We start from the raw sequence: 20,955 nt of genomic DNA, 5'->3' as shown, positions 1-20,955 counted from the left end.
ACTTCACGGGGCTCTTGTGGTGGGAACGTTTCCATTGTGTTATTTTGGGATCACTCCTCAGTGCTCATGTTTTAAGGGGCTGGGAGTTTCTCCTTGTTGAGCTTTCAGAGGTGGGAGGTTTTACTCTCGTGTGTGTTGAGGAGGCTGCTGCAGGTCTCCTGCCATTGCGTCTTTATTGCTCACTGTGTCCCAAGTTTGCACTGGGGAATGTGACTGTAGTCGTTCTGCTTTCCCTGCACACCAGGAGAGGAGGTATCCAGTAACCTGGGTCTGACCCACTGAGAGCTTTCAAGATGAACACGGTGACCTTGAAGTGCATCTTGTATTTACCGAGGAACCAGTGTGCTGTGTGAAGCGGTGGAGTGACATTGCCACTCTGTCAGTGTTGCTGAACTCCTTGCATGCCAAGTTCAAGACCCGCTGTGTGTGTTTTGAGGTGTGGAGATTTCAGTAGCTGTTTGTATCATGTTTCTGAGCAGTCCAGACCAGCTGTATAGTAAAATCTGTCTTTTATGTTGTTGAATTTCCTTAGGCTTGCAAGGAGGAAGTGTAGACAGTTTGATAGAAGGAAAGGCTTCCTAACTTGTCAGCGCACATGAATGTCTTTATATTCCTGTGCTGCCACTGAAAATGCTGCCTTTTAGCAACAAACTTCTCAGTGAGTCACAATAGATGTGTTCAGCCTCAGAACTTCTTTGTACGAGGGAAGTTTCATCCCATGTTGTATGTGAGGCACGGTGGGCAAATGCTTCGCCACACTAATGCATACAGGTGCTGTATTCAGGTGCTCTGACTGATGCAGTGTGTGTCAGTACTGCCTCACCTGTAGCTGCTCACCACATTTCAGTGTATCTCTTGGTGTATCAGTGTATCTCTAGGTGAGGAATTAGGTGTTACTTTGGGGGCTTTTTTCCCTTTGTGTGCCAGTGATCATCCAGCTCACAACATTCTTATGGCAATCTATGTGTGATCAGAAGCTGGAGCTGTGATGCTCAGGAGTGATGCATTGGTGTCCGCTGCTGTGACTTTTGTGTTCTGTGTGATTTGGTGTGCCCTATTCTAACCTCATTCATTCCTCTTCTCCAACTGGCAAAATAAAACACTGTAATTATCATTCCCTTATAGGCCTCTGGGGTTAGGAAATCTGTTTCACCTGCTCCCCATGGTTGATGCTAATGAAATGACATTCATGTGTGGGTTTCCTTCTCCTTGCCTCTCCATCTCAACCCCAGCATTTGGTGGCAAAGGCAAGTGTATCTTTACAGTGCAATAGGCAGCACGGAGCTCTGCTCTGGTGAAGCTGATGCTCTTTTTCCAAAGCAGAAGTGATGAGACATCAGACTGCCACGTCACCTTAGAGTTTATTTCGTAGCCCACTACTCTCTTGTGGATCTTGCTCTTCAGTTGTGTCCTGTCTGTTTTCTGCCTTAGTTTTATATATGTCTCCATGTGCAGGGTCCAGATCAACTCTGCAGGAGTGGTTCCACATTCTGGGAAGGTCCTAGGTTAGATTCATTTGCCAGTGCTCCATCATGACCTTCCAGTAACATTGGTTCACTTTGAAAACAGAGCAGAAGACAGAATATAGGACCTTCTAGAGGTTGCTATGAAGTCCGCAAGGGTTTTGCAAACTGTTCCCTCTTTTTTAAAGGAGCATTGGCTTTGTTGGTATCTTGTCCTTTGAACATTGTAAGGCACAGCCAGTATTTGTTGGAGTGACTGGAAGCATTTGCTGAAAGGGGTAAGATACGTAATGGGCACAACAAGTGCTTCTGGCCGCTTCTTCCATCAAAAATAACAAAAAACTGGGTATTCTTCTGAAGCATCCTGAAATCCCCTTTAATGTCCTTGTGAGACACTGTCCGACTGGAGTAAAGGTTAAGATTGCTTTGGGAGAAAAGAATAAGGAAATCCACCAGCTATGAGGCCTTGGGCAGAGGAAGAATGGGAGAATCTGCTGAACATTTATTGGAGCATTAGGAAGGAGAGGTGGGAGGTGAAGGAGATGATGGGGGTTTTTGCACTGTGCATTTGAACCCAGATTGAGATTCCCTCACCTGTAAGAGCCTCACCAGCAACAAACCAGGCAGTGGCAGTCCTCAGTGACATGCAGGACCAGCTCTTGGTCTTCTCTACCACAGTGCCCACACACAGCCTGTGTCTAACACTGTTGAGACCCACGACAGTCATCCCCCAAAATATAGGAAGCAATTCAGCAATAGCAGTGTGACTTTGAGCTCTGTTTCAAGCAGCTTTTATTCACATGGACTTTTCTGTTTCTTGGAGACCGGCAGATACATCAGTGTATTAGACCTGATGGGGGGAAGAAAAAAATGCCACAGTAGCTTTATTCATCACTCAAAATCCCTTTTGGTCTTACCCACCTCCACACTCTTTTCCATTAAGTCTTCTTTACTACTCAAGAGCTGTTCACATGGGAAATGGTCTTTTTTAGTAATTGAAAAGGAAGATGTTGACAGCGTGATGGACTGTAGAGGTAATGAGATAAGATGTACTTAGAAAACCTTTCCTTTGGGTGTCAAACCATGTCATCTTTAATTTGGTGAACAATATGAAAGGGACAAACTGCAGCTTTTGGGCTGGCTCCAGCTGTAGAGGCACAATGGGAAGCAAAGATAATGCCAGTGGGTGCTGATTGCCTCTTCCCTGATGAAATGGGGCAGCCCAGCCTCAAGAAAGAGATCCAGTGTCAGCTGTGACAGATGGAAGCAGATTCCTTGCTGCCTGTGTGACAGTAAATGTTGGGAGGCTCATGGTCATCCTGGAGGCTGTATTGTAGAAAATGTGATGGGTTACCAGTTGGTTATGAAAAGGTTGCAAAAGGGATAAGGAGACATTGATGTCTAGTGAAAAAGGTTTGATGATAGGATTATAAACCAAACTGCTCAGGCCTAAGCCGTGTATTGCTCTGGTCCTTTTCTCCCAGTGACCAAGAGATGATGCTTAAGGAAAGGCTCAGAGGATGCGTAAAACATGCTTGCTCTAGTTGTACCTTTCTTGGTGTTGCAGTCTGCAGTTTGTCAGTCTCTTTATTTGTTATCCTGAATAATTCTGTATTGTACATAAGGTGTGTTACCCCACTGGTGATAGCGCTCTGTTGTGAAACGTAGCTGTGCATTCTTATGTGTTTTCCTCTCTTGTAGCCAGTTATTAGTTTTAGGAAATCACAGAATCATCTATGTTGGAAAAGACTTTCAAGATCACCCAGTCCAACCGTTCCCCATCACTGCCAAGGCCACCACTAACCCATGGCACTGAGGGCCTCCTCTACGTGTTTTGTGAACACATCCAGGGACGGTGATTCCAGCACTGCCCTGGGCAGCCTGTTCCAATGCCTGACTGCCCTTTGGGGAAGGAATTGTTCCCAATATCCAGTCTAAACCTCCCCTGGTGCTGCTTGAGGCCGTTTCCTCTTGTCCTGTCCCTTGTTCCTTGGGAGCAGAGCCCAGCCCCCTCCTGGCTCCATCCTCCTGTCAGGTAGTTGTAGAGAGTGATAAGGTCCACCCTGAGCCTTCTCTTCTTCCAGGCTAACCACCCCAGCCCCAGGTCCCTCAGCTGTTCTTTATCACACTTGTGCTCCAGGCCCTTCATCAGCTCCGTTGCCTCTCTTGTTGTGAGGGGCGCAGAACTTAACACAGGATTCGAAGTGCAGCCTCACCAGTGCCCAGTACAGGGGCACAGTCACTGCCCTGACCCTGCTGGCCTCACTGGTGCTGATACAGGCCAGGAGCTGTTGGCCTTTTTGGCTATCAGGGCACGATATGGCTTATGTTCAGCTGGCGTGAATGTGAGCCAGCAGCTGAAATAGGTCTGAAGTGCTGCTCCTTCACTGTCTTGGCACTTATGTTTGACCCTATGATGAACCAGTTAAAGGGGCTCTAAGCCAAGGAAATAACCTTATTTATTAGGAAGAGGAGTGGTTTTTCCACTGGTACAAGTCGCTGACCTGCCTTGTGGTGGAATCCTTCTGCAGAAGTTCAGGGAGGGGAAGGGTTGCTCCTCATTGAAGGTAGAGTTTTATGTTGGCTAACCAGGCACCTGAAGCTGTGGATTGAGGATCAACTTTATGTAGGCTTTATGGAGGAGGGGATGTAGGTAATGTGATGTAATAGTGCTTCCACTGATACTCGCCTTCCGTTCATTAGTGTCCAGTCACCCAAAAATGGGACTTTTGGTTATGGGTTTTTTTTGTCATTGTTTGCCATAACACTTGCCTGTTAAATTAGTAGAGGTGAAGCTGGGCATGACGTTAGAGGGATTTCCTGGAGTTGAATTTTCTGCTTGGATCAAAACTTGGAGCAACTCAGTCAGGGAGACTGATGGAAGGTAATAGACTTTGCTCTCAACCTCTCCTCCCTGTTTCCTTAGCTTTGTTGCTGAGATGTAGTTGGAGAGGATTAGGATCATACGAACTGTCAGGAGTGATGAAATTGTGTTTGGGGGGTTGGCTTGTTTTGTTTAAGTCCTGTGCTGTTACTTGTACATCACTGTGCAGGCATTCAGTTGGCTGTGCAACCGGGTAGCCATACCAGTTCTTTCAGAGTGCATCTGTTACCATATTTAATATATTTTGTGGATGTTCTGTGTTAGCAGAGAATCTGGACCTGTCTGTCTGGCTTGCAGCTTTTTTTGAGGGTGTTTGGTTTGGTTTGTTTGTTCTTCCCAGTCATGGCTACATCACTCCTTAATGGTCACAAACCTTTGAAAGGTGAAAACCAGTCCCAGTACCTTGCAACCTCACCTTTAGATGTTTTGTTTTTTACAGAAATGAAAGGCTGTGAATAGCAAATCCAGAATTTCTAAGGCTGATGATGTCCTTGCATGCCTGTGAGAAGAATATCTCCTAGAGGAGACTTTAAGCTGCAGCTGCTAGGAGCTGAGCCTGCTCCCTAAGCAGGGCTGGCTACAGCAGAGGCAGGCAATGAAGGAGGAGATGTGTCTTCAAGGAACGATTCAGAACCTTGCAAGCTCCTGCTGTCAGACCTGCCCTAACAGTCTATGACTTGTTTTTCATTGCTGTTTCAAGTTCAGCAGGAGGTATGGTGTATTCCAGGGCTGAGGGGCTCGTTTAGTCCATTGCACTGTATTTTTTTCTAACCAACTTGTTCTCTGTACTGTCATATGCATTTTTACCCTAATAACAGAATGCTAATGCATGGTACGACTTCTTTATACAAAGATTTAAGGGGTGTTTTTTGATTCTTTTAATGTGAGAGGTTTCATTTTCATAATTGGTGTTGTGTGTTGGAAGCAAATGACATCTGTAAAACAGCAAGGGACGCTGAGTGTGTGCAGTTAATGCTGCCGTTCGCTGAGCCCCAGTTCTGCTGATGCTCAGTTGCACTTGGAAACTCCACTGGTTTTCTTTCTTCCTTTGAAGCACTCTCAATCCTACTTGCTATAGTCTCGTCTTATTCCCCACCCCAGCTATTTCATTTTGCCTAAATGGCAGAAAAGTTCATGTTGGGAACAGCTAAGTTATGCTTAAATTCTATTTACAAATGGTTTTTTTGTTTGTTCCTCCCATGCATGTATTGGGTAGGGGGATTGATCTCCTTTCTAGACTGCACTTTACTGGGGCTACTTCTTTTGTATTTGCAGATGTCCAGCTTTGTAGTTTGCGTCAGCTTTCTAAAACACCACTGGGGTCTGCTCTTAAGGTGGATCCTGTGTTCATGGAGGGGAATTTGATCAGGTAAAGAGAGTCATGGGCTACAACAGTTGAAATAAATTTCACTTGTTCTAATTGTTCTAATTTGTAGGCTTCCAGAGGTGAGGATGTGTCCTGAAATAAAGTGGGATATTGCAGTTCCTCCACAGTGAGATTAAGACACTTAAGATAATCCAGGATCTTTAGTAAGATGGTGAGACAGACCTCCATAGCCTTGCTCTGTTGTTTAATAACCATCCTGCCTCTGAGTTTTCAACTTGATGTTTGTTTGGCTGTCTTTTGAGCACTGCCACCACCGTCTATTGGGGCTGCAGTAAGCTTAACAAAGGAAAGATCTCATATAGATGTTAGGAATTTCCACAGGGAATGCTCCATTTTTTTCCAAGTTTAATTTGAAGAGTGCAATGATCCTGTTAAATTAGGAATTTTTTTTTTCCAATAAAGCTGTTTAAAATGTTGCTTGCATGAAGGAGAACATCATAACATAGGAGACTGGGTTGTGTATGTGAGATTTCTTGATTGATTGATTGGGTTTTGATCTCTGACCTCCTTGAAGGGATAAAAAAGACATATCTATTATATATACACATTCCTCTGAAAGTAACTGATAAAAACACAAGTCTGGCAATACTGAGTCATATCACAGGTCCATCTAGGACAGTGTCCTGTCCTAAGTTGGCCAAGAGTGGGTATCTAGGGTAGAGAATAAGAGTAGGGAAGGCACATAAAATGACTCTGCAGAATGCTTTTGCCATCTTCAGTTATTTGTGAATTGAAGCTTCCTAAGCTAAAGATGGAATATTTGTATGTATGTTAATGGATTTTTCTATTATTTTTAGTGAATTTGTGAAGTCACTTTTTGAATCTGTGTAAGCTTTTAGCATCTGCAGTGAAGAATTCTTCAGCTTAACAACTTGTATGAAGTTACTTTTGCTTGGTCTGGTTTGTCTCCTGATGAACACTCGTGTGAACAAGCCATTTGATGTAAGAATCTGCCACACTAACTGCAACCTTAGGCCTTGCACTGAAATTCCTGCAGGCTTTCCTCTTAAGTTTGTTACGGTTGCCTATCCAGGTCATGCTTCTCTGCCCGGCCTTGATTTTCATGTTGGCTAAATCATAGGATCCCAGACTGGTTTGGGTTGCAAGGGACCTTAAAGTTCATCCAGTTCCAACCCACTGCCGTAGGCAGGAACACCTTCCACTAGACCAGGTTGCTCCAAGCCCCTGTGTCCAGCCTGGCCTTGAACACTGCCAGGGATGGGGCAGCCACAGCTTCTCTGGGCACCCTGTGCCAGGGCCTCAGCACCCTCACAGGGAAGAATTTCTTCCTAATGTCTCATCTCAATCTCCCCTCTGTCAGGTTAAAGCCGTTTCCCCTTGTCCTGTTCCTACAGGCCCTTCTCAAAAGCCCCTCTTGAGGCTTCTTCTAGGCTCCTATAGGTATTATAAGACTGCTACATGGTCTCCCCAGAGCCTTCTCCAGGCTATAGTGCATCAGGTTTTTGTAAGGTGCCTTAAAGATAAGGAGACCATTTACCTGTGGGTGCTATTGACTAGAACTACCTTGATGCCACACAGAAGGAGGAGGTAGTAGGCCAACGTGTCAGAGTTCATAGTGGGGATTATTAACCTGTTTAAGCATGGGCGGGTTTAGATTTCTTTTTCAAGGTCAAGACTAAATTTATAAAACTCTAAAGATTTTCCAGTATGGGCTGGAAGAGATGGCAGTATGCAAGAGCTCTTTTCACACTTCTTCATGCTGAGGTTGGCCAAGAGACGGGATTTGGTCCTGTTGTCACTGTTTCTTTCTCGCAGCTGCTTTCATTTCTGCTTCAATTCCTATTTCTAGGAAGTCAGTTTTAGTCTCCTAGGATTGCTCAGCTCTCTTGCCTGTTTTCATGGTACAGTCATTTCTTGACAATCTGTACATTGCCTACAGGAAAGGACAGCCTGAAAGTTCTTGTCTTCTCAGTCACTATCTTCAAAATGATGCATCTCTACGTGTTTATGGTCTGTACATTTTAAAGCCAAGAGTGATGCAGATACATCAAAGTTCATATGCTTGGTCAGCTTTTGAATCAGGAGCAGCTTTACTGAGTTGGAGAGGTAGAATCCGTCCATCTCTCCTCCAGTTACCTTTCACATCAGTTAATATTTAACATGCAGAAATTGTGTTCTCTGCTGTCTGTTGGGGAGGAGGTGGTAGTGCTTCACCTTTCCCGCACTGACCATTCTTCACCACCTTCCTTCTGTAGCTACATTAACCAATCCAGCTGTAGCAGGGGGCTAGCTGCAGGCTTTGATGTTAGTCAAACGATATTGACACTGTATTTTATTGATTTTAAAAGTATTACAGTAATGCATAAGTTAAAAGCATAATTTAAATGTGCTATTTATTCTGCCCTAAGGTAATTTCATCTTTTTTGCCCTCAGGAATAAACTTTTGATATGTTAACACTGCTTTGTGCTGCTACTGTGATCTAAAACAGCTTGAAATTTGTCTCAAGCTGTAATTCAATTGCCTTTTGGTATGGCTGGTTTGTTTTCACTCTGGCTATACCAGAGCATATCCGTAAGCTTACGTCTGTAATTCCCTATTGCCAAATGGCTGCAGTTAATGGGAGTGTCAAGGAGGATTTTGATCTGTTCCAAAGCCAGTGAAAATGTGACTCCTTTAAATAACAAACCCATTCTCTACTTTGTACACATGTATTATAACACTGATAAAGGAACATGGCATAGTGCACAAGGGAAAGCAGCTCTAGCTTGGATAGTGCTCACAGACTTTCACGCTGTGTTTCTCCTCTGAAGTGATTCCTTAGGATTACTTTCCACCAGCGGTCACTAGACTGAAATCATAGAATCAGAATAGTGAGGGTTGGAAAGGACCTAAGATCAACCAGTTCCAACCCCCATCCATGGGCAGGGACAGCTCCCAGCAGACCGTGTCACCCAAGGTTCTGTCCAGGCTGGCCTTGAACACTGCCAGTGATGGAGCATTTACCACTTCTCTGGGCAACCTGTGCCAGTGCCTCACCACACTCACACTTAAACCCATTGCCCCTTGTCCTATTGCTAGTGTCCCTGATGAAGAGAATCACTAATGTGTACATTGTGCATCATACGTACTTTTGGGTGTTCTGCTTCAAAATGGAAAAATCATGGCAGATTTCTTCTGGAAAACTCTTAGACTTCCTTGTATCTCTCTTTGCTGCTACTACCACTCCACATCCTGGATCTCGAGCTGCCTTTTTACCCGTTGCAGTCCAGAGCCTGCATTGAGCTGTACTTGTCTTCATGAGGTGATGCCAAAAGACTTGGAAGAACAGGGATACGATACATTCTTCTGTACCAGTGTGTTAACATTGAGGGCTTGGGAGAGGCTGTAAATTACTTTTCTTTAAATAACAGGAGAAAAGCTACCCTTAGAAGAGATTTTGGCAGGGGTTCTCTCTCCTGTGCAGTCTGTAGGGAGCTGCACAGCATATGCAAAACTCACTGGTAGCTTAGGGATGATCAGTTCAGGTGTTCTGGTGAGCATAAAGTAGCCTGGGCATGGCATTAGGCTTGCTCATTAGGAGGAAGAAGCACCAGCGCTGTTGCCAGACACAGCAGGTACTTTCTCATTGGAGAGCTTTGCGGTTTCTTCCTTCAGTATCTGGAGACTGAAAGGGCTGCTACAGGTGCAGAACTCTTTCTATGAGAATTCAGAGTGTTTTGCAGCACTTTTCTTCTGAATTTCTTTACTATTTATTTTCTTCTTCTTTCTCTTCTATCATTTTGATTGTCCTTTAGCAGATGTCGGATTATTTGAGCATTTCTCAGCAGCCCTCTTACTGCATTAGTCTGCTGCTCCTTTATTCCGTGTAGTTACCTTCTATATCTAGAATGAAATCATCTTTTGTGAAGATCTTTTGAGAAGATCTCTCTGAGACAACGTTTGATCATCCTCCGTCTTGCGCTTCTGACGTACTTCTGTCTGCTGCTTCCTTGTGCACGCTACATGCTGGTCACTTTCTATTCTTCTTTCTCAGCCCTTTTATTGCTGGGGAATGAGCATTTTGTTTGAGCTCCTAATTCACTGGTGACTTGTTCCTTTTTTCGGGGCCTGAAGAAGTGTAGTAGTTGAATGACCAGCTCTAATCTTCTTTTTTGTCTAATTTGGCATTTATGTTTGTGAATCTGATTCAAGTCTGCAGTCAGTGCTACAGTAATACTCATTTTTAGGAAGGAAAATATTTCATATTTGAGAGGGGAAGGACACCACAACTGCCAGGAAAGCTTAATAAAAGGTCCATGCTTAATAAAAGATCTGGCCTACTTCTAAAGTCAGAAGAATACCTTACAGGAAGAGATGAAATGCATTAGGAGGATCTTATTCGTCCTGTTTCAATTCATTCTCTTCCAGGAAAGTGAAGCTAGCGTGTAGCTGAAAGTCATTTTTGTAGAAGAATTATAACCAAAAAACCCTCAAACCAAAATTAATTTGCAGCATAAGCTGTCTGGAGCTCCCTCTAAAAGCAGGGAAAAGGGGTGTGAGGTAGAACACAAACCCACAGGAACAAGATATATCTGTGTATTTTAACTTAATCCTTTTTAGCATTGTGTGTATGCTCTGAGGAAGACTAATTCATACATGGCTGAAGCCCTTTCTAACCGTCCCTGTCTTCTTTGCTTGGCTCTTCATCACAGTGAGACTGTCTGTAATCCTTGCTCTGTAAAGGCCCTTCTATCCTATTCAGATGCTTTTAGGCTTATTGAATGTAATACCTGGCAAACCTTTCTGATTTGTGTTGGATGTTGTCCAGTGGAAACCATAAAAAGTGCCTATGCAGCAGCTGCTCTGTGAAGCAAGACCTTTTTGCCTGGTAACAATAACAGCTCTTGCAGCATTTGGCATTAGATTCTCTCTGACTTGTTGGCTGTCAGGCCCAAGAGCCCTGGAGTCCTGCATGGTATGGTCAGTAATTGTCACCCTTTTAGTTTGTGCTGCTGACTTGAAGCATGGTTGTGTCTGCCCAGTTTATGCATGGAGTGAGCTCAGGTGTTTGCAAGGTGAGTTTGCCTTCTTTCCTAAGAGGCTGGATCTGATCATGAGCAAAATATGTGGAAGTATAGCATGTGCTTCTGCCATGACCTGTACTAATGTTGTCATTCATTCCCTCTGCCCCTTTCTTCCCCCAGATAAATGGCTCATTTAAATTGGGAGCTACTAAAATACTCTCTGGCTGGCAAATGCAGTGCCTAGCAGCAGTCATCAAGGACGAACCAAACATGAGTGGAGGAGGGGAACAGGTCGACATTCTTCCGGCCAATTACGTGGTCAAAGATCGCTGGAAAGTGGTGAGTAGCTCCAGCTTCATGCTTCCTTTTTGGTGGCCCAAACAGATCTTCTCCTACTGTAGCAGGATAGAGACTTGTCTAGTTAATGCTGGTCTTTGGGAAGTGACGGAGGAGGCGTATGGTGTTCAAGAAGATGGTTAATATTGCTGTAGTGTTTTTTAGACTGTCTGGTATTTTGAGTAGTCTAAACCTGCTGAGGGTTTTTAGGTGGGATTGAGCTCTTGCAGCAGGCTGAGTCATCTTTGATTAAGAAACTTAGATTTTGAGTTACTGTGGCAAAGAATACTACAGGCATGCCTATAAATAAGTTGCATTACAATAAAATAATCGAAAAGCAAATGTTTAAGGTTGGAATGTTACCTGCTTCAAAAGTCAGAAATTCCATGATTAGATTGTTGGTACAACTTCTGTGTCAATTTATTAGGCCACTTTTTAGAATATCATCACCACATGTTGAGAGGCTTAGTTCTTCATGGGAGAGCTGTCTCATCTGTTGTGCTAGCTGGATGGGGTACACTGAATTAGCAGCCATTTCATCATTGTATGGCTCCAGATCTTGCTATCCACTTAAATTCATGATGTGAGTTTGCCATTTAAACTCAGGTCTGTTTCTTAATGCTGTAGTATGTGTCGGACATATATATATATTAGGGGGGTTTATTCATGCTTTTACCAGGTGATACAAGAGAGAGCTATTAGCTTGCTTTTATAGCTAGGACTTCAAATTGAGTTAGATCTTGATTTTTGTTATTTCTTCCAGACTGCTTAATATTTATGACCGAAGCACAACCACACTAAACATCATGAGCTCTAAGCATCATGCTCATCACTCCTATAGATTGAACCTGGCTCTTGCCTTAGGCACCCAGCAGATGATTATGTGATTAATGATGGCTTGTGAGCAGAGGCTTGAGCAGCTTGACCAGAGTCATGCAAGAATGCTGTGGAATAGACATGGGGAGAATCTCATCCTCTGAGCATGTTTCATTGCCACCAAATTTGTTAGAGGATGCAGTGCTTCTTATGCATAAGGCTTTCTCTTTAGCCTTAAAGTGAGGTCTCTGGGATGGGCGGGAAGTAGTGTTATGTTATCACCTCAGTTAAAGAAACTGGAATATCACACGTGAAAGGATCATTTACCTTTATACTTCTTTACATTCTGCATGTGTTTTGTGAATTTTTTTGTCTTCTGGCTTTAAAAGCTTTGCTTTTGAAAAGCTGAAAACGCTGTAAATCCCGCATGTGCCATCGTGTCCATTTTTAGCTTGGGTTACCAGCAGTGTCTGAATCATTAAACTCCCAGCAGACACCTTGCTAGTTTGGACTAAGTGATTTGTAGTAGTAGCACTAAGACATTTCTTTGTGCTAACTAGCTGTGGTGCAGCTCTGCAGTGGGCTGTGAAGAGCAGAGGCCTAGAGAGACTCAGGCCTTTGAACTCGCTTCACTACCAGGCTGTGGGTGTTATTTTCAACAGCCCACTTCAGACAACTTATTATCCTTTTGTTAGACTTGCCTCGAGCCTGTATCTCTTTGGTGCCCTGGACAGTTCCACCCGGCTCTGTTCTTGTTACTCCCCCATTGCCTCTCTTTCTTCTTTGTTTTTTGGAAAGCGCAGAACTCTTAAAAGCACCAAAACCTCAAAATAAAGTCTAAAATAGGCTCAGTTATGGTCATAGGGGAACATTTCAAACTACTTTTGTTTGGTAGAGGCGCTAACTGTGGGATTTGGTGACTTCACTGCTGCATGAGTCTGTGACTGGGGAGTGCTAGAAACTGTAGGCACTGATTCTGCCTTAGAAAATACAGAAGTGTGCAGGTGTGTTGTCAAAACCAGCTACCTCCAACTGGAGAAATCCCCTCATAGGGAAGAATTTCCTCCTAATGTCTCATCTCAATCTCCCCTCTTGTCAGGTTAAAGCCATTCATTCCCCCTTGTCCTGTCCCTACAGGCCCTTGTCAAAAGCCCCTCTTCAGATTTCTTGTCAGCCCCTTTATGCATTGGAAGCTGCTCTAAAGTGTCCCCAAAGCCTTCTCTTCTCCAGGCTAAACAAGCCCAGCTCTCTCAGCCAGTCTTCATAGCAGAGGTGCTGCAGCCCTCAGAAGATCTCCGTGGCCTCCTCTGGACTCGCTCCAACAGCTCCACATCCCCCTTACATTGTTGCCCCACAGCTGGACACAGGACTGTAGGGGGTTCTCACCAGAGCAGAGCAGAGGGAGAGAATCCCCTCCCTTGACCTTCTGGTCACACTGCTGGGGATGCAGCCCAGGACGCAGATGATTTCTGGTGCAAGCACATTGAATTTATCAAGGGCACTTGCACCTTATCATAGACCTCTCTGAATCTAATCCATAGTGTGCAAGCTGGACAGTACAGGCTTTGCTGTGAGTGATGGCTCCTAATCAAGCAGGTGTGTGGCAGTTATGTGATGCTGGGGTTCAGCTGCCAGCAGGTTTCTTGTGTAATTTGTCTTCCCAATGTGACTGTCTCTGGCTGGGCATCTGCTTGGACCTTGTAGTTCTTAGTGCTGGCATGCTTCCAGTATTGAGCCAATTTCTAATGTTAGATTGATGTAATGTATTCCTTGAATTCCTTTCCTCCTCTTCTCCTAGATGCTGCCTGACAAAGCTTTGACAAATGAAGATGGTAGTTCTCTGCAGTTAGCCTGTTTGTAGTTCATTTTCCTGCCACTCCAAGTCAGTGAAGTTTGGCTGTCTGACAGCAATGATGGTTTTGTCCTTGTTTTTGAAGAAAGGCATGGACAGGAGATGCTTATGCTTCTATTGGACCTGACGTAATCTTTCGAATCATCATTCTTTACTTGCAAATATGTTTGATGCTTTGATTGGATGAAATTTGGACAGTCCTGGAACCATGTGGCTTTTGTTGAGACCTTAGAAGGTGAATTGATCCAGCCATCCTCTGAATGATGTAAACTGCTTTGTTTAAGAGAGGGAACAAAGTCAAACTTCTCTTGTGCTTGCTTTGAATTAGGTATAGATGCCAAGGCTGAATGGATGTATCTCCATCTTTCACCTAAATGCTTTGCACTGGGGACTCACAACTAAGATTTATTAGTAAGGCAGAGTTGGCAGCTCCTGCACTGAGCTTTGAAATCCAACCGGTGACCCTTGTACACATGTATGCTCTGTTGTCAGGTGCCAAACCATGCTTTGGTTTCTCCCAGGTTGCTGAGGTTCTTGAGCTAAATGTTTAGCTACACTGGCCCTTCTCCTGTTTTAAAAACCTTGCTAGAAGCCCCACAGACTTTTTTGGACTCTTCACCTTACCTTGGTCACAAAGACCACTTATGGTTCCAAGGGGGAACTTGTGACAAGGAAGGTGTTTTGTCAGTCTTGAGGCCTGGTTTAGTCTCACTCTGTGAAGAACTGCTTTAAGTGGTCTTTGGCAGGTCTTCAGATGATTTAGAATGTGGCTGATTGACTTCGCAGTTCGTGCCTGTTGTGTGTAAGTTAGCTTTCCCTTGAGATCCATGTAACTCCAGTCCTCCTAAGGAAGTTGAGTGGACTATGGAGAGTTTGGTGAATGTAGGTCCATTCTTCTTCACCTCTTGTTAAGTGAGGTGAGGCCTTGATCAAGTTTCCTATGATTTCTGGATCAAGTAACCCATTGAGTTGGGCTGTGGGAATTGCAGTGACTATACAAGTGCTCCTAAAAGGCCACTGTTTGACCTGGTTAGTGTTTGAAGTTTGTGGGTGACAGCCCTAACCCTGGCTCCGTTCACCACAGGTCCCTGGCTCTCCGTGCCTTGGTCCTGGAGTGTTTTCCTGGAAAGGTTTAGAGTTAATATTCCTGGAAGGCAGACTTTGGCTAGAGCAGTGGTGCCTTACATGCTTGTTGAGTAAAAGATTAAATTTGGAATTCAGTTCTATTTTTGGTTGCTTGAAGTGGGGGGTGTTGCCTTGGTTTTCTGAACTGTCCCTCTGAGATACTGATTTCTGCTCAGTGGGAAGGCTGCATGTTGGGGTTTTGTTGGTTTGGGTTTTAATACACTCTGGAGGATCAGGCTGCAAAGTCTTTTGAGGATAAATCCAAAATATTTCAGGATACTTAAAGGAGACTTTGAAAGGAGCCATCTGCATCCTCTGTAACTACTGATACATCCAGGGGGCTTTAGGAATGGCTTCCCTCATCAGGACATGGCTGGGTTTGTATCAGTAGTCCCGAGAGACAGTCCAGTGTGTTGGATTCCTGGAAGCCCCTAGTTGGAGACTGCCACACTGAGGGGTCAAGTAGAATGGCTTTTCTGTAAGTTTACTCCAACGTGGCATGAAACCTCTTAACAGATGGGAGAAGCACTGCAAGGAGCTGTGTGGTCGTGTGGCTGTTAGTGGGATGCTGAAAGAACTCTCATGTCTGAGATGCAGGTTGCTTACTTTTAGTTGTCTGCTTGTGAGGCCTGTGTTTGGTCAGATGAATGTTTCGCTTGACTCCACAGGCTGTGATGGAAACCTGGACACCCAGCTGATGTGCAGGCTCATGCAGTTAAGTAGAATGAATCCTGCTGGTGTTGTCAGCCTGTATCCCAGTCTTAACAGTAAGTTAACTGGTGGAAGGTAGGAAGCAGGGTGAGAAGAGAATATTCCTGGAGGAGTGAGGTTTAGCATGGGCTACTGGCTCACTATTACCAGTTAGGTGATTCTTGTTAGATGTTTCCTTCTCTTTCTTGACTTTGTGTTTAAGGGTTTCATTATTCATTTACTTTCTTGGGTGGTATATGCCCATCTCTCCTTTGTGTCCAGCAGAAGGCTGTGCTGAGTTCACCTTAGACAGTGAACTCCCAGAGTACCTGAGCAATGAGTGGTAAGCCCCTGACCTCAGCCAAGACCTGGAGTTGCAAGATATCTTGCTCTGCAACAAAGAAAAGGCTTTTGACATTGCTGAAAATTCAAGGAGAATGGCAATGCTGGTGGTAATGATGAATAGGGCCATCTATTGTGCTGGGAAAAGTATGCCAGAGAGTAATTTCCATAAGAGGGTGTGAAAGGATGTGAGGAAAGAGAGGCAGCTGGAGGGCTCTTGGGCAATGAGGTGCATCCATTGGCTAGAGTGTGTATATTCAGCAGAAGCTCTGATCTTGATCTCATTAGCAACCCAGCAAGATGTTTGGGTAGCCTCTTTCTTTTCCATCCCAGCTCTGCTGTGTTACATTTATTACTATTGATTTCTTGATCTGTTACCATTTTCCCACTGAGACTTTTTTTAATCTTCCTCCAAGTTCTTCTAGGTCCCAACTATTTTGCCTTCTGCAGCTTTTTGTGTACTTTTCCCTTTTTTTTCCCTTTTTTCCCCTTTTTTTCCCTTTTCCCTTTTTTCCCTTTTCCCTTTTTTCCCTTTTCCCTTTTTTTTCCCCTTTTCCCTTTTTTTTCCCCTTTTCCCCCTTGTCCCCCCTTGTCCCCCCTTGTCCCCCCTTGTCCCCCCTTGTCCCCCCTTGTCCCCCCTTGTCCCCCCTTGTCCCCCCTTGTCCCCCCTTGTCCCTTTCTTTCCCCTTGTCCCTTTTGTGTCACTCATACCTCTGGCAACAGAAGATCTTGTGTACTGAGTGCTGAGGTATTAGCTGGCATGTTGTTGCTATGCTGAATGCAGCATTGTTTTGCTAGGAAGATTTGTAATGGCCATTTCAGTGTAAATTTCCAAGTAGAAGTAGGGCTGCACTGTAATGACTTATGAATAATATGTGGTGACCTAGTTATTGGACTGTTTACTGCATGAATATTCCTGTTTAGCCTACTGCAAGGTTGTGAGGAAAAATAACAAGCTAAAGGAGAAGTATGACCCTGGACAGCGCCTTTCAAAGGGTTATTAAGAAATAGCTTCAGAGATGATAGTCAGGTTGTTCATGCCTGCTTCATGCAGAGCTGATCTTCTTGACCTGGGAGCCTGAAAAGCAAATGGCTTTGGTCACCTTAAGAAGAAAAAAACCTGCCCTTGAAAGGCAGGGCCCTTTGTTCAGCAGACAGGACAGATGCACACGGCAAGCCTTCTGCAGTACCAAAGACACTAAAATATCATCTAAACCTCATTAAATGTTGTCAAAGATACATGTTTGACTATCTGCCTGATTTAAACTTCTTTTCTTCTTCAGGTGTTATTGCTGTTTTGGAAAGGGGCAGTGCTCAGGGCTTCCTGAGCAGTTGTTAACAGAGGGAACACGAGATGCTGAAAGGAAGGGGTGCAGCTATGTTCAGTGACAAAGTGCTAATCAGATCAAAGGAGCCCTGGTCTAGCTCTGCTGTAAACCTGAGTTTGTTCCTGAGCAGCATAGTATGCTTTAAATATATCCAAGAGAAACAAATATAAAATGCTTTTCCTGGCGTAGACGTTGACACTTGCAGCATATTGGGAGTCTGCCTTATACATGCATATGTGGAACTATATGTGCATGTACTGTCAAGTCTCTGCAAAAAGAGAATCAAGGAATCACCTTCCAGGAAAGGCAGATAATCCCAGCTTGCTCTCTGGGTGGATGGCTGCTCTAGAACAGGCAGAGGGTCTACCTCTGGTAGATGCCTATCAAATATGTTGGGACTTGGACATCTGTAGCTTTGAGTTTGCCTATTGAAATGGTTTTGATTTCTATGTAGTGATACCCTCCCAGTGAAACAGTCTTTAAATCAGCTCAGAGACATAAAGGGCATTATTTGCTGCAGTTTAAGGTTTTTAAAAAGAGAAAAAGAGAATGAGAAACAATGGAGATGTATTTGTGGCTTATACATGACTGTTTTGAGGTAGTGCATTGAGTGGTTCGTAGTTCTCTGGAATGTGGCAGTGAAATACTCTCAATAACAGAGCAGGTCAAGCATCTTGTCAAATATCCCAGTGGATGTTTGGTTCTAAATTTAAAATCCTGTGAATGAGATGTAAACTGCATTTAACTTATTTCTTGAAAGCATTAGTTCCAGCACCATGGTTGTGTTCTACTGCAGAGATGTGTTTGCTGAGAAGGAATGACAGTTTTTATCTGCCAAGGTCTGGATAGGGGTGCTACCATCTCCTTGAAGGGTCTCGCCTTGAATTTTGGCAAGAACATTATTGGGGTATTATCATTTGCTTATAAATGTATCACATGTCATCACTTGCTAGGCTTATTCTTTGTTGTTACAGCAAAGAATTTATACATAGCACAGTCAAGTGGGTAGCTGGAATTTTGCCTGGGTTTGCGGTGAAGGGATTCAGGCACAGCACAGATTGGGAGCTGAGTTTGTTCTCCCCCTGCAGTAAAGGAGCTACTGGCTGGCTCTGTTGAGAGCCAGTTTGATGTCTCTCATGTATGTGGTAGCAAACTTCTTTGTTCTTTTCTAGTTGAAGAAGATTGGTGGTGGTGGCTTTGGGGAGATCTATGAGGCGATGGATCTGCTGACCCGTGAGAATGTGGCCTTGAAGGTGGAATCAGCCCAGCAGCCCAAGCAAGTTCTCAAGATGGAAGTGGCCGTCCTGAAAAAGCTGCAAGGTAAAAGCTGAAAACTCCTCAGAAGTGCTAAAGGTCACTGTGCATGTTAACAAATAGAATCAGAAGTTGCAGATGTTAATGATTTTTCTCTTTGCTTGCACCTATATGTTATGTTACATTAAGTCCTTCAGCTCAGAAAGTTATTACATTCTGTGGAGCGTCCAACTAATCTCTGTAGTGAGATCCAGCTACAGGGAGTATTTTTGTCTGCCAGGCTATAGGAACAATGAGGAGACTCAAACTGTACCAGTGGTACACTGGTCTGTGCAGTCTAGTGACACTGATTAGGTAGTAAGGACTAAAGCAAGCAATGTCTGATGGAAAAATGAGAGTAGCTGATTACCTCCCTGGGCACCAGGACAGTGTCTGTGGCTGTAGCACTGGGAGAATGACAGAGTGTCCAAGTAAAATGGTTGACTGCCTAGTAGAGGAGTGCAAGAAGTGAATAACATGAAGTATAAGGAAGCTGGCATTTAGTTGGGTTTTTTTGTGTAGCTGACTCCTGAAGGAGGATGTGAAGTAATTTTAAGTCTCTTAGTTTTGGGAGGGGGGGGGTTGAATTATGTTAATTTAAATTATATGACTATTCTTAAGTTTCCCTAACACAGCCTTCTATCAGTTTGGATGTGGAGGTCAGCCCTGGGAGCATCAGTTTCTATGGCTGAACCTGGCAAAGCTTATAAGCAGGTTTCAAACTGACTGGGAAGCAGCAAAATGGGAGCCTGCCTTGACTTGTGTCCAACCCTGCTTCCACTTAAGCAATCACACTGAAGGGAGACTTGCTTTATGCCAGATGCTGTTTGCTCAGGTGAAACCATAAATAAGGCTAAAAGTTGAAACTTCCTGTGCAGACCTTTAAAGTCTTTACAGTCAGTTATTCTCAGCAAGCTAGTAGAAGAGTGTGAAGGAAGCCAGCCACGGTCCCTAAGGCATTTGCAATGCTCATGAGCTACAGTTTAACACCAAAGGGTACAGCAAGTCTTGCTACAGTTGTTCCTGGCTGAAGGAACGTTGAGGGGACTTTTACTAAAAACTGATCACTAGAGGAGGATGTAAACTAGGAATTCCCAAATCCGTCTTTGAGGAACGGAGAGCTGCTCTTTGCTAAAGCACATTGGGCATGGATTTCCTTGTGAAGGCAAGAGCAGCTCTTGACAGGTATAGTTTATATATTCTAGTATATGCTTTTGTAGGGATGTCCCTTTTTGCAGGCCTCTTGTTTTGGATGAGGAAACACCTTCCCATGCATTAGTATCCTTATCACCAAGGCTTATCCTTCAGAGATAGTGCTGTGGACCTGTGTCCGTTTCTATACTTCTGCCCTTGTATGAAACCCCCAGGGATCTGGTTGAATTAGAGGGTGAGATTGTTTCAGGTCTTGTGAAACGGATTACTCAATGGTTGTGGCAGATTGCCTCTAGCTAAGAGTCAGTGAATTATTCTTGAAGGTCAAATGACTTCCCACAGTTTCAGCCCTGCTAAGAGGAGGACTGATAAGGCCTTTTTGAATACACTGGATTGTAATAAATGCAGCTAAGCTGGTAAAGAGAATTGAAACAAAGGAGAAATCAACCCATATTGTTAGGAGGCAGCTTGTTCTTGAACTGTGACAGGCCTGGAGACACGGAGATCTCAGAACAGCAGAGCAGGTGGCAAGGCAGAGATTTAGATTTTTGCATTTGGTTGTACACTTGGAAATGCTCTGAATTGAGTGAGGGTGTGACTGGGTAAAACAGCAGATCATTAGAATACCAAGAGTTGATGCTGTCATGCTGGCTAGTGTCACTGTGTGGTACACCTACAGCAGGGAATGCTTGAACAGCATGTCACCAAATCAGAGCTATGGTGCCCCATCCTTGGCAGTGTTTAAGGCCAGGCTGGGTGGGGCTTGGAGCAACCTGGGCTAGTGGAAGGTGTCCCTGCCTGTGGCAGGGGGTTGGAACTGGATGAGCTTCAGGGTCCCTTCTAACCCAAACCAGTCTGGGATTCTGTGAGCTAGCATCAGAAAATGTGCAGTGAGTTGACTAATACTCATGTTTTGCCATCAGTGTTTATGTCTGGAAAACTGAGAATATCAAATGCTTGAGAAAACACCCACCAGTGTACACTGTGTGATCCTGGGCACTGGGGAGAGGGAGTGGTGGCGTGTGGCAATAGTGAAGTCCCTTGGCAAAGCAGTTAGCAAATATTAAGGGACAGGAAAGACAGAAGCAGCAGAATTGGCTCTGCATCAGCTATCCTGCATTTGAGAACAACAGATTACTTCAGCCATGTTTTTATAAATCAAGCTGTTCTGTGAAGAATTCAGCTTTTTTGGTTCAAGGTTAATCCCCAAATGCCTTCCTGAAATAAACGCTGGAGTTAAAATAAGAAATTAGGTTAAGAGAGTTGGGAATCATGTATTGTGTATGTTTTCACGGTGAGCTTTGCAAAGAGGTAAAAAACAG

General features: G+C 44.1%; 1 protein-coding gene across 1 annotated transcript in view; it reads left to right on the top strand.

The window, feature by feature from the left end:
* Positions 1 to 10,699: 10,699 nt before the first annotated feature.
* TTBK1 (tau tubulin kinase 1) overlaps positions 10,700 to 20,955 on the top strand; it is a gene marked incomplete at its 5' end in the record, with an annotated part of 65,373 nt that continues 55,117 nt past the window's right edge. Inside the window, 3 exons of the mRNA XM_080616123.1 lie at positions 10,700 to 10,750; positions 10,880 to 11,038; positions 18,361 to 18,508. Of these exons, the coding sequence (XP_080472249.1) occupies positions 10,700 to 10,750; positions 10,880 to 11,038; positions 18,361 to 18,508 (358 nt within the window). The remainder of the gene's footprint in view (positions 10,751 to 10,879; positions 11,039 to 18,360; positions 18,509 to 20,955) is intronic.

The sequence above is a fragment of the Psittacula echo genome, assembly GCF_963264785.1.
Source record: "Psittacula echo genome assembly, chromosome: 4".
Taxonomy (NCBI): Eukaryota; Metazoa; Chordata; class Aves; order Psittaciformes; family Psittacidae; genus Psittacula; species Psittacula echo.
The sequence above is the reverse complement of the archived record's forward strand: the minus strand, read 5'-3'. Positions and strand labels throughout refer to the sequence as shown.